The 14,018-nt window shown below is 40.6% G+C and overlaps 1 protein-coding gene across 1 annotated transcript in view; it reads left to right on the forward strand.

Moving 5' to 3' along the window:
- gria1a (glutamate receptor, ionotropic, AMPA 1a) overlaps nt 1-14,018 on the forward strand; it is a 77,618-nt gene that overhangs the window by 20,152 nt on the left and 43,448 nt on the right. The window contains 4 exon segments of the mRNA XM_022200397.2: nt 3,139-3,323; nt 8,916-8,969; nt 12,657-12,815; nt 13,296-13,463. Coding sequence (XP_022056089.1) covers nt 3,139-3,323; nt 8,916-8,969; nt 12,657-12,815; nt 13,296-13,463 — 566 coding nt within the window.

A 14,018-nucleotide genomic window follows, 5' to 3' on the forward strand; every position in this document is an offset into this window, starting at 1 on the left:
TTTGCAAATGCAAATGTGTGGAGTATGAGGGCTTACTGCGGATTTTATCAGCTCATGTGTTTGACTTGTGTGAGAGAAATAAGCGAGCTCAAGTCAGCTCTAAAAGATGAATGCCATTATGTCACTTTACAAAATGGACTGTCAATCGGTGACAGTGGCGATTTCACAGTGGTCTCTAGTCCTATTGATGTATGATGGCCGTAGCAGTCACACATGTCTCACTGAATTTTTTTTGTCTTCTCTGATGCTTTCATTATCTACTCAAACTACTGAGTTGTGTTTTTGTGTGTGTGTGTGTCGGGTCACCCCTGTGTGGCTGAGTAGTGGGATCGAGCCAGTGGAATCTATATCAGTGGTCCTCTGTTGCCTGGATACTACACTGTGGTCACCCTTCCTACAGGGTTATTTTAAGCCTTTAAGAAAAATCATATTCAGTTGTGAGGAATTTGTTAAGTAAGTAAAGTTTATTTATATAGCGCTTTTCACAGATATAAAAATCACAAAGTGCTTTACAGTAAAAGAAAAAGAAAATAAGACATAAAAATACAGTAAAATAAGCCCCCACAATGTCGAGCCATATTTCTCATAAAATCACACACATAAAAATCACACACGTAAAATCACACAAAATCATCCACATAAAAGCCCTCTCTCAACTAAAAGCCTACTTGTATAAAAAAAGTATGGTATTTTTTTTGAATGTGTACTTTTACAGTAAGTGTGTCTGTGTAAATACTTTATCATCGTACTAACACCAGGTCTTCCTCATGGTGATAATGTCTATGAAGAGATAATTTCTCATCTAATATATTTATATTAGAACTGTGTTTATATTTCTTTTCTTTTTTTCCAATCCATTACCTGAAGTAGACAAGGACAAACAAATATATCACATGCATTATCTCTTCTCTGCCATCTCAGGAGCTTTAATGTTTCCCCCCAATTTTTTTCTATTAACATCTGTCTTGCTCTCTTACAGTGCTGCATCCCCTAATAAATGTGCCTCTCATTTTTATTTTCAAAAGCCAAGAATGGGAAAGCAAATTTGATAGCCCATTAAACCTATCATAAACAATATTCAGGAAATGGTTTCCCAAAGTGTTATTTTCTCTACTCTCGCTTGCCTGGTGCCCAGGTCTCCGTGTACTGCCTCTGGCCAAAAGGATGCTTATGACAGCCAGATTCCATTATGATATTATTCTCTTCCAGGATGCCTTTGGAGGACCATTTTTACCAAGGCTGCTCCTATGAGCATCCCTGTAAGGCTGGCTCTGATTTATAGGGGCACATCAGGAACATTTAAAAAAGGGGAGAGGGTATTTGAATGCAAACAGTGAAATGAAGAAGAAAATAGAGCAGAGGAGGGATAGAGAGGAAATGGAAAATAGGAAGAGATAAGAAATGTAATAGTTCAGCCAAACAGCTGACTCAAGGTTTGTCTGAACTGCATTAGAGTACAGAACATACTCAACACTAACCATTAATGAGATACAATCACTAATTTTAGCGTGTCTTGACTGTTGCCCAGCTAAATACTCTGAGTCCTGGAACATACTGTACGTAATGTAGAATCAGACTGGCAGCCAGATAAATACAAAAAAATGGATGTAAGTAAGGAAATAAGGTTTTAAAATGGGAATAACTAACTGCTTCCTGTTGAGGCTGGTTATGTTGCATGGAGCTGTCCTTGGTGCTGAAACCTTTACTGCCACCAGGATTGGACTCCATTCAGCGGCTGGTGACCCACTGATCTCATTCATAGCCATGATAAACTCTTCCTTAGTTCCCATGCCTGTCATTAGTTCCACAGCTACTTTTAAATCTGTCACCTCCAAGAGTTACAACCACTCAATCATGAGCAACAGTGAAAAGAAAGCGACCCCTCAAATGTCCCATCCATCCTCCTGTTTGTGATTTCCATTCAAGATCCGCACATTTTTCAAGTTGTCTTATTTATTCATATGTACTGTATTGTGGTCACATATGGAGGTGAAATGCTATCCATCTTTTTATTTCTTAACGACCTGGTGTCAAATGAGCAGCATGAATTGCCTGGAGAGCAGCTGTTGTGCATTCTAATAAGGCCAGGCAATCATCTTTCAGATGCTGTGACTGCATTTCTCATTCGCCTTTTGACAGTGTCTGTGCTGTTGTTGTTGTGGATAAAAAATGGTTGTGTGTTTGCTCATAAAATGCTTGTATGAACATGAGCAAACAAGCATGGAGGATATGTAAAGCGTGCGGTGTGTGGACCCATGGCTGGTTTTAGCAGCGTTTTCCAGCTTAATGAAAGAAAAGCAAATGCAGCTACATCGTGTATTAGTTTACATTTCTAAGTTTTGTAATTGCCATAATTCATGTGGGTAATGGCTGCCAGTATGCTGTGGGTGAAATTACTTTATTTACTCTGTGGAACAACTGTGGCTGCCAGCTTGAGAGGAATCTGATTGGTCTACTGCCAGCAGCAAAGGAGTACAACAGTGAGTCAGACTGTAAATCAAAGCCCGAGATCAATGTGTTCCCTAATCGCCTCTTATTTCCTGACTTAGCATGAGCCCTCAGCTCATTGGCTGCTTTACCTTTCTCACTATAATGCTCAAGGGTCTCAGCACCGTATCGGCAACAGCGTAATTGAGTAGCGCCACCTGCAATTGGTGCTTGGAGGATGTAAAGCTGGTTGCAAGTGTGCCTTCTGTGATGATGCACGGGCTGATCATTTGTTAGTATGAAAGTGGTGATTATTTTGCCCGGCTGTGTACATGCTGGAAAAGCACACCTGTACGTGTCAGTGTTCTTAATGGACTGTCCCACTCGTTACACTTCATCACCGAAGCTACAGGGGAGATCCAGATGGATCAGCTTATCAGGAGCAGTTTGGGTTTCTGTGCTGCTTCTGTTTGATTCACAAGTCGTTTTAATTCATCTTCAGAGTATGAGATTAACCTGCACATAATTTATGCCTCATGCTGCCTTAATAAGGTGTAGACACTCTTGGATTGCTCTCAGTACCAACTGCTCATTCATCATCTTCGCAGAACTTTTGTTGTAAACGCCCACGCTGTTACCTCCCATGTTTGCTTTGCCCGACTGAGTCAGTTCCTGCTAAAACACCCGAAACACGTGTCTTCTCTCGTCCAGGCCTGTCAGTGCTGCAGAAGGTTCTGGATACAGCAGCAGAGAGGAACTGGGTTGTGACCTCGGTCAATGTGGAGACCATGACAGAGGCCTCCTTCTTGAAAGTGTTCCAGGATTTGGACAAGACGAAGGAGGGCCAAATTATCATCGACTGTGAGACTGAGAGACTCACTGGAATACTCAGAAAGGTAAAAAGATTTACTCTGTTTTTGTGAGAAAATACATTATGCAGTTCTGCTGCGTTGTGAAAAGTAATTTCAGCTCAACCCTCTGAACCCTGGTAGGTTTAAAAGACATGTTTTCTTTTAAAATTGCCAAAATTGCACAATTAATCACAGCCAGAAGCTTTTAAAACATAATGGATCATTCCTTTTTCAACTTTCTGATGGTCTTTGAACTAATTATGTAGAAATAAAAACATGTAAGCTAAAGATAGTGATATTTTATCAAAATCACTTTATTCTACATTTGTCCTTTTAAAACATGCTGAAAAAAGTGTGCACTTAACATATTGAGAAAAAAACTACAACAACTCCTCAGCACTACATAGAACACACAAACAGTCACACGACAGAGATTCGGGAGCTGTTTAGCTGAACCAGGCTGAACTGCAGACTGTGTTTATCCATCCATCGATTATCTATAATCAGCTTTATTCTCTGAAGAGTGGGGCTGGAGCCTATCACAGCTGACTTAGGGTGAAGTCAAGGGACACTCTGGCCAGGTCACTAGTCTATCATAGGGCTACATATACGGACAAACAATCACACTCACATCACACCTACAGACAATTTAGAATCACGAATTAACCTCAGCGTGTTTTTGGACTGTGAGAGAAAGCTGGAGTACCTGGAGAAAACCCACTCCTGTCTTTAAATGAAGTAAATCGGAGACAAAATAGTAAAAAAAATAATATTATATACAGTTACCATTTTTTCAGTATTAGAAACACCCATGGACACAAGAAAATCAACTTTGATTTTCATTTATTTGTATGATTTATTGTAATATAACTGAGTTGTATTATACAAATGTCATTTTTGAGTTCTTCCTCTATTTTATATTGCAGTGAAAAATGCAGTAAAAAATGCCAAGAAACTACTTGATTCAGAGAGACAAAATTACAATTAAAAAAAAACCCCACTATCTTATCTATAAGCTTCAAATTATACTGGTGGGGCTTTATGCTTGATCAGTGAAGTTTCCTTTTTGAACACTCATCGAGCTGATAATTCATTGAGTAATCAGCCTGCATGTTTAAATATAAATGACTTCTTTGAGGGAAAAAAATCTCTTCTATCTGGAAAAACACTCAATCCAAGCATAGGCTGGACGCATTTTAATGAAATGAACAAAACAGATAGGCAGAATGAGAAAGGAGGGGTGATAAAAGGAATGTGTGGGATTGGTTGTGGGCCCAATGTGGTGTTTAGTCTCCTGCAGCATCAAGGACAGGAAAGATAAATAACACGGCGTTGGCATTTGGAGCCGGCAGTTTCTTTTGTGATAGGATCATCACTTACTCACCTCCGTGCCGTTGAAAGGGAAAGCCATCCCAAATGACTGTTCACCAACCCCCTCCACCCAACGGAGATTGTCCAACCAAAGCTTAGCAACCATAACTAGGCTCTTTGTGCCTGTCAAAACTCTGGATTCCACCAGAATACATAGGCAAATTTTAAAGTACAGCAGCTGACATTTGCCAATGTTCATTACAAAAGTGAGCAAAATACAAAATATAAGAAATGTAGGCTACTAAGTGTTACTGAAATAGCAGCATTATGCTTCCCTTATACTAGTACTAGTGCCACACTCCACTACAGAACAATACCGTTTCTTTTATTCCCATGTCATCTAGGTAAATCATCAACACGGACACGCTGTCTTTTAGCATGATATCATGACTGGAGCAATTAAGTTCACTTATGAGACACCTTTTACAGGCCTCTCATTTTAAAATGATCCAGCTGGAAACATTAAAATGTCAGCCACAGATGGCTTTTTCAACCGGCTCATGTTGCTAATGTTAATTAGCTCGCCCGATATAGTTGATAAAATCTGCAGTTGTCTTTCAGCAGGCCAAATCAACCAAATGAGCCGGGCCAAATGAGCTGCCTTTTGTCTGAGATCGAGAACCTGCTATTCCAAAGGTTCCTGGCGCATTGAAAATAGAAAAATCCACAATTTGTTTTTGCTTGTTGATGTCATTTAAGTGATTTATGATTTTTTTAGTCCGGTTGTATTATTTTTTTTTTTTTAAATTCTGTTTGAGTACATTGTTTATGAGGAAAAAAATAACGCACCCACATACACACTCTCTGTACTCTATCGCTGCTGTGTGTGGCTGTTATTGATGGCACAGTGTCTAGAGTTAAGGTTATTGCATCAGTTCTCACCACCTTCCAGGAGCTCAGCCTGAGAACTTCTCCACTCAGACGGCCACCATCAATCACCGACATCTGCTGCCTGCCTACACGCTGCCCTCCCCGTGCACCCAAACAATAGCATAACACCTCAGCCTGTTTTTTTTCCCTTTAAACTCACCTCTGTGTTCATCTCATACAGTACACAGATTGTCTTGCAATAATGTCACTGACACCATCCTGAGGGTGACTTCTCATACGAGTTGGCGTAGCCTCCTTGGAGAACATTTAGCGCGATTCAGAAGCCAAAGCAGAAACGTTTCAGCGCGCTTTTCCAACGCCGAGACAAAAAGTGACCTGTTCTCTTGGGGCTGAACTCTGAGTGACTCTTCCATTTGGCATGTATAATTAAAAAGCTACTCGCAGCCCAAAACTTTTCCATTTGACAATCCACTGCGGTGGTATTGTGTGTTGGCGCGCTTTGGCGTCGACGCTGGTGTGTGTTTCTCTCCCCCTCCATCCCTCGACTTTTCCTTGCCTGAGGCTTGGCTGCGGGACTTGCCTTGTGCTGGGGTCACCATTAATAACAAATGCCACCTTCTGTCGTGACCTACAGCTTCATTAGACACACACATTGAACACTCAAACAAATGAGTACACTCCATGAAGTACACACCGGGGAAAATGCTCCGAGAGAAGAAGAGGGCTGCAAAATGTGAAGAGTTCATCCTCAGCGCCTGAATGAGCTTCTTATCCACTGTGCTGAGGCCATTAATTGGATGCTGCATGGCTTTAAATTAACGCTGCCCACTTGGCCTTATTTTATGTGACTGTTGCGATGACACACATGCACATAGCCGCGGTTGTTGTGCTAGTACACTACAGCAAGCTCTTTATTTAGGCATGGCCAAACTAGACCTATCGCCACCAGCTCACCTTTTTTTTCCCCCTCTGCATTTAAATGTCAGCTACAGTTGTGTCCAGCGTGGCTATTTCATTTATAAATAAAACCAGCTCTGGCACTGTGCTGCACACCTCTCTGACCGCCCCGACCCCCCGATGCTCGGCTGACCTGCGACGCCTGCGGTCACAGAACGACAACAGCAGTGCAGACAGCGGACAGATGAAGGGAAGGCGTGGGAGAGGGGCTTCACACACAGTTCAGCAGTGACAGGCGGTGTCATTTGATGATATTGTGAGACCTTGATAAAGTTCCAGGGGGGAAGAATATTGTACATTTTTTTTTAAATGTTAGACAAAAATCAGAACTCACAAGGCAACAATAATGATAACAGAGCAGAAAATCTGGAGCACGAAGAGGAGGAGAGGGACACATTCTGTATTTACAAATGGATGGTACTTGCTGTGTACGTCTGTTAAAGATTTCCAAGGTAGTTTGTTTTTTTTCTAAAAAGGCCACTCCATAATTATTGGCACCCCTGGTTAAGATGTGTTCTTTAGCTTCTAAATTTTTTTTTTTTTTCTAAATAAAATAGGACCACAATGAGCAAAAGAACAAAATCCAACCTTTAATTCAAGTGCATTTATTCAGTGGGAAAAAAAATCACACATTAAGAAATAATTCTTTTACATCAAATCATGTGTGCCACAATTATTAGCACGACTGATGTTAATACTTTGTACAACCCCCTTTTACCAACAAAACAGCACCTAAGCTTCTCCTATAATACATTTTTTGTCCAAATTTCAGTGTGAGAGTTTGCTTCTGCAATAAAAATGGAATTTATTTTAAGGCTTTCAACACATCTTAACCAGGAGTGCCAATAGTTTTGGAGGGCACTGTACATATTTGCCTTATTAGCATGTAAATATGATGTTTTTTCAAGATGGTAGAAAACACACCATGAGCAAATTTAGCAGCCAGTGCCATGACTGAGTATTTTCACGTTGAAACTGCACTATACTGGTTATGTATTAAAAACAAGAGAAGGAGTACACTACCAAGGCTGCTCAGTCTTTGAATAATTTCTGACGGATGAAATCTTTCATAAAAATGACTCAGAAACACCCCCAATTTAATCAATTGTTCTTTGTATCATTTCCGACGGATAAGTCCCGGTGGATTTGTAGTAGGATTGCAATCATGTGATAGTCAGCAGGCAGCTGATGTAGTGTTCACTTGTTGTCATAGTTACGTGACGCCACGCCGCTATCTTGCAATGATACAGAAATCTTTAACAAATCCGTGGATCCAGACTATAAGCTGCATCACTGCCAAAATGTAATCCGGTGGTCCTTGTGTCATTTCTGACCTTCACTGAAAATTTCATCCAAATTTGTTATACAGTTTTGAGTAATGTCGCACACAGACAGACAAACGTACAGCGATCATCACATAACTTTGCCATATATCGGGGCAAATGATAAGGAATTGAGACTTCTGGGATTTCATATCAAAAATTTAAAGAACTAATCCGGTGAACTTGCAACATGAGGCTTTCCGTATCAGTTCTTCTTCAGGAGTGATTTCCTCCAAAATTACAACTTTCTGTTATGTAGCATAAAGTGGTTTAACAGTGTTTGAGGTTGCAGGTGAGCTGGTGTGCTGAGCTGCAGCGGGTTAGGTGGGGTTAATGCAGAGATAGAGGCGGGGACTTTTCAAATTTGCACATTCTGAAGGAAACTCTAGTGTATATTTACATCTAAGCCATTTACAGCCACCTGATGACTATTTGGATGGAATAATGGTCTGCATTTGTAACACTGATGCATTGAAATGACTTTTTTTGGGCGGTTTAATCAGCACATATATGTGTGCAACTTACATTTTTTTCTTATAATTTTAAAGACATTAAATTCTCTTCTCTATTGATTTTTTTTGGTTATTGTGCAATTCTAAGTCCCTGCTTTTTAAAAGTTTTAGGGTGTTATTTGCCTTTATTAGTAGTTAAACACTTTAATTTTCTTTCACATATGAATAGCATCAGTGGTGTATTTGTGTGTATGAATACTGTCTTGTGTTTATATCTTAGGACATATTTTTCTGCTTATATTTATAGTTTTTTTTCTACTGCTTCTGTAACGTTAACAATTTCCTCTCTGGGATCAATAAAATATTTCTGATTCTGATTTATGTCTTTTTCATTTGGAGTGAGGATGAGGCTAGAGGCAGCAACAGTCAGGTCACAGCATTAAAGGAGATGAGAGGAAAGAAGGAAGGACATTCTAGTTATTCAGTCTTTGATGGTGTAAAATGTTCAGTCCCTCTGCTGTGATTTCCTGTGAACCTCCTTTCTGTCTGTCCTGCTCGAGGTCAAGTACAGTACCCTGACTGTACTGTGTCTGGTATGCTGCTGAGACACTGTCAAAACCCCCTTCTCACTGTCTCACACACAAACCAACCTTCTGCTCGTGTGCGACAGGCATTTTATTTCCTCTCTCTCTCTTGTCTTTCAGATTGTGGAACAAGGAAAGAATGCAAAGAGCTACCACTACATCCTGGCCAACCTGGTAAGAAATCATCATTACCTCAATCTTTTTTTTTTTTTTAAATGTATTTAAATTCCTTCCAAAAATACCCCTCATTCTTTCATACCTTAACTGAATTTGCACTGCAATTAAATGTAGCTTTTAACAGGATTCCACACTTTCGATACTTTATTGCCAGTTTGAAGGACTTGTGCGTGCCTAATAATTTAGCCGGAAACTATTTGATTTTTCATCTTACCATTCCATTTTCCGCTTCAGCTGGATCATATATTCTTTCAGTGTCAGCCACAGAAATAACAGCAGAGTACTAAAGCACAAGAGGGAAATCTGTGACGCTCAGAGAGAGAAATCTGTGCAGACTCACAGTGACAGAAAAAGGTCAGGCAGCCAATGTATGCGAGCTTATATCCATTAGCTCTCCTTGTCTGCTGCCATTTTCTCACTGAAAAACACTATGTAGACCGCTAAATGCAACCCCGAATGAAGGAAAAACTGACACCAACAGGAGCTGTGGTAATAACAACATTAATATGCAGCTGCTGGCTTGAACAATTTCTCACTGCTGGGGTTTTAGATTGGCTCAATCTCCCTTGTCTGGCCGGTTTGCCAGATTTAATTTTAAATGATAAGGCTCAGACGGTAATAACAGCTGATACACAAAGTGGCCACAGTCATTTATAATGGGTCCATTAAAAGGTTTGTGCCGAAAAGGACTTTTCCTGCGTCCTTGCGCCTTTTTAAAATCGTGCTAATTTACTTACTCATGTGCACATCTGCTCCTGTGTATGCGGGACTGAACATAGTTTGAAGTATTTAAATGTCTGTCAGCAGTACCCCCCATCATGTCTACTGTTAGCAAAGGCTAGTTTCTATAGTAACCTCCCCAGCTCACTGCACAGCATTAGCTCATCCACGGAGCAGAAATAAGACACAAGTCTTGTCTGTTCGGCTGAGAAATATGGACACCTGGCAACACACACTTGTATATTAGGGAGACGGCGGTGAAAGGAGGAGGCAGACTGAGCGCCGCCCGTCCTCTTTGAGCTTGAACTAGCCGACCTTTCCTTAAGTAAAGAAGAAATAATGAGCATGAAGCACTTTTAGGGAACTTTAAGCTACAGCCAGCCCTCTTTATTATTGGTCCCTCATTTGTTTTGGCTGTATGGATATGAAGATCAAAGACAGTAAACAAATGAGAGTCGGAGACAGACATGTGGCACAGAGAGAGCTTCAAATGGCACGAAGCAAATAACATCAGAGCGAAGAAGAAGAGAGAAATCGGATAGAGCTGGGAGAGATAGATGCCTGGTGAGCAGGAGACGGTGCGGAGAGGCACCTTCTCTTCTCATCAGTCAAAACTTTGCTTTTAAACCTTCGGCAAATCACAGACAAGCCTTCTTCTCCCCTGCTCTGTCTCTACTCCCACCCATTCCCAATTGTCTGCCTCTTCTTCTCCCCATGCTGACAGGCAGCCCGCTGAGAGACTGAAACTGCCTCTCCCACTCTCTGCCTTTCTCCCTTCTCTGAAAAACAGCCTTCCCCTCATAATAGTCAGGTGGAAAATACAAGTAGGAGATACAATTACAGTAAATCGCTTCTTTCTCCATTCCGCCGTGCCCGAGGCATGCCTTGCATTGTTCACAGTAGCCTATAAGGTTTTGATCCTGCCATTGTTAACAGTAGACTATGAGGACTCAGTCTATAACAGATTAGCTCCGGACTGCTCCCGCCATGAAATGAGCTTTTCTATTTTCTTTCTCACTACTCTTGTCCCTCCGGACAGACGGCGATGAAGTCTGTTCAATGGAATAACCTGTCTAAGTGAAAAGGGAGGATTTTTAAAAAACTTTTATTATGCGTTTAACCCTTTCACTTTTGAAGGTGCAGGTAAAAACAGTAACTGCAATGAGGCAAAATTACCTCCCAATGTCTGGTGCCACTGAATCCCAACCTGTTCAGCTTTGTGACTTCATATTTGCAATTTCTCATTGCAATTTTTCAATCAGTTTTGACCATTTCTAAGAGTCTGAGTACCTTTTGTTTTGTTTTGAATCATTTTAAGGGTTAATCGGACATTAAACAACTATGGTCGATATTATTCAGTGCAGCAAAAGTCTTTGTTTTCTGCTGTTTTCATTCTCTGAGTCATCTTCAATGGTTATTTTGTGAAGTGGAACACTGAACACTTTAATCCTAAATGCTTCAGTGGAAGGCAAATGGACTTGGCTTTTTCTTTTTTTTCTCAAAAAGAGAAGTCCGGTTTTCCTCTACTGAAGCACTTCAGATTACCGTGACCTGGATGACTGACAATCTGCACAGACATACTGGATACTTTAAAGTGTTTAAGCCTGTGAAAATCCCTCAAATGAACCAACACAGCTATGCAGAATGGACAAATATGGGCTTTAATTTTAGTGTTTTCAAGCCCAGGATAATATGGGAAAAGCACAACAATCTAGAAAGTATTTGTGTTTCCACTCTGTTGCCCTCATTCTGTTTCCTAAAATATAAAACTAATTGGTCATAGCGACAGAGTGTTTTTCATGGCATTTGGAGCAGCCAACACAGCTAAAATGTTTTCCATCGAGTGAGAGAGTCCGGGCCAGAGCAAGCTTTATGGATTGAAAGCAAGACAAAAGTATAACATGCAGCTGAAAGCATATTCATAAGCAGTGCTGCCTGTGTGCCTGTATGGTAGCTGACTATACAGCTCTACAGCTAGTGCCTTATAAATGCACCAAATCCAGACATCTGCAACCAAATTAGTTTCAAAGGAAATGCTGTTGCTGAATTGCATTTATACACAGCATCACATTTAACCAGATATTGAGCTTGCATGAAAATTTCTGAGTTATGCAGTGACGTAAAGGACACTTCACTGTTGTTTCTATGGACACAGAAACAACACATTTGCAACTAATTTGATCTATGTTATTTTCAGTTTCAATTTAAAAAGAGGAGGCTTAAATAAATATGGCAAGAGCATGAATGTATTGTTTTTTATTTGATATGTTGTCATTCTTCATTGCAGCTTCGATAACAAAGCTTTGCAGTGAACTTATCTGGATCTGGCGTCTGGTCGATTTGTACAAGTTACTCAACTCAGAACAACAATCTTCAGGAATACATAGTTAGAATAGAACATACTTGGCATGATATTACATGAATTTTACATATACACAATAAACATTTAGACATTTGTACTTAGATGTCAAAAGTGGTCCCAAAAATGTACTATCTTGTCTTCGGTCTGGAAAAGTGTGTAGTGTTGAAATGGAAAATTCCAAATGAAACTGTCTACGAATCACTCACAAGTCAAAGCTTTTGGTAACCAGTGATCTAGCTACCCCTTAGATTTGTATTGTAACCCCCTGTGTCCAGAGCTCTTAGCTACAATATTCTTCACTATGAAAAGACCAACAGATCCGTCTTTAGAAATGACATGCACTAAGCTTGACTCCAGCTACAAATCATGGGCATGTAATGCAGGATGTCCTTCATCAAAACAATGTCAAATAGGCCTTAATCTGCTTAAATGATGTTGTGTCTTGTGCTTCTTTCTTTTCTTTTTGTGGCAAACAAGGTCCACAGCTTGAAATTTCAGTAAATTCCTGTCAAGATTCTGCATGAAAATATGCTTTGCACTTGTATGAAATCCTAATTGTATTTACTTAATATACATATTCATATCTGTGCCTCCTGTCGCAGGGTTTCCTGGACATCGACCTGACAGACCTGAGGAAAGGCGGCGCCAACATCACCGGCTTCCAGCTTGTCAACAACTCCGAGCCGGGTGTGAGCCGCGTCGTTCAGCAGTGGATGGAGTTCGATAATAAAGACTCCAAAGTGCCCAGAAGTGGACTCAAAGTATTACTCGTTCACTTTCTGATCTATGCTCCTGCTCTTCTTTTAGTGGCCTCCTTCTAGCTTTTTAGGATTTAAGGAGGTGTAAAGTAGCACAGGATATAAAAAGAGTTAACTGAGAACTGATTTTCTGTCTGAGGCGAGGGTTGCCTCTGCGTGGAAGGAAAATTATGAAAGGGTTTTGAGTAAATGAGGCGAACAGATCCTATCTAAGTTTGGGGATTCACATCTTGAATTTTTGCTTATTTAATGATTGTTTATTTATACTGTCCAACCAACTGAGATTGAATCTAAGTCCAAGCATGTGTGTGTTTACAGCGACAACTAAACTAAACCCTTGGATGTACAGCTTTGCTATATTTGATGATGTGAAATGTAGCTGTATTAATATTTAAAGTCTTGAGCAATTCATAGAAAAGCTGCGATGGTGAGGCTTTTATTTATGTCACCTCTTTTTGAAATCTCTCCCCTCTCTCTTTGCAGTACACAGGCGCTCTTACATACGACGGGGTGAAAGTTATGTCCACGGCCTTCCAGAATTTGAGGCGACAGAGGATAGACATCTCTCGCAGGGGCAACGCTGGAGAGTGTCTGGCCAACCCTCCAGCTCCCTGGGGGCAGGGCATAGACATCCAGAGAGCCCTGCAGCAGGTCTGCACACACAGATAATGCAAACACACACACACACACACACACACACACACACGTACAGACATAAAGTTTCCCCTAATGCACACACACACTTGCAAATTCTTGAGTGGCACATTGGCTAACGGCTCCTGAGCTGGGGCTGGCTGAACAAATTAGGTCTCATTCTGTCGTGTAAAGTTCACATTAAGTCGTAGAGGAGCTCTCCAGTATCAAATGTGACATCACGGTGAGTAAACAAAACCTGCAGGCAGTAACGCTCAGCCGTGATCATCATGGAGTATGACACCAGCAATTGAGTTTAGAATTGTAATATTTGGCAATGCAAACGCTGGACTGGCTTTGAGACTTCTTGATCTCACCGAGACGTGCTTGTGCGTCGAGGAACGATTGCTTTTTATTACATTCCAAATGATATTTTAAACAAGACACAATATAGTGGGTAATTAAAAGTGAAATTAAAAGTCAAGTGCTGCTATTTATTTACTCTGGAACACCATTAATATAAAGTATGGAGGCTTAATAAATGCTCTCTGTCTGTGAGGGCATGTGTATAAT

The sequence above is a fragment of the Acanthochromis polyacanthus genome, chromosome 10, assembly GCF_021347895.1.
Source record: "Acanthochromis polyacanthus isolate Apoly-LR-REF ecotype Palm Island chromosome 10, KAUST_Apoly_ChrSc, whole genome shotgun sequence".
NCBI classification, from domain to species: Eukaryota; Metazoa; Chordata; class Actinopteri; family Pomacentridae; genus Acanthochromis; species Acanthochromis polyacanthus.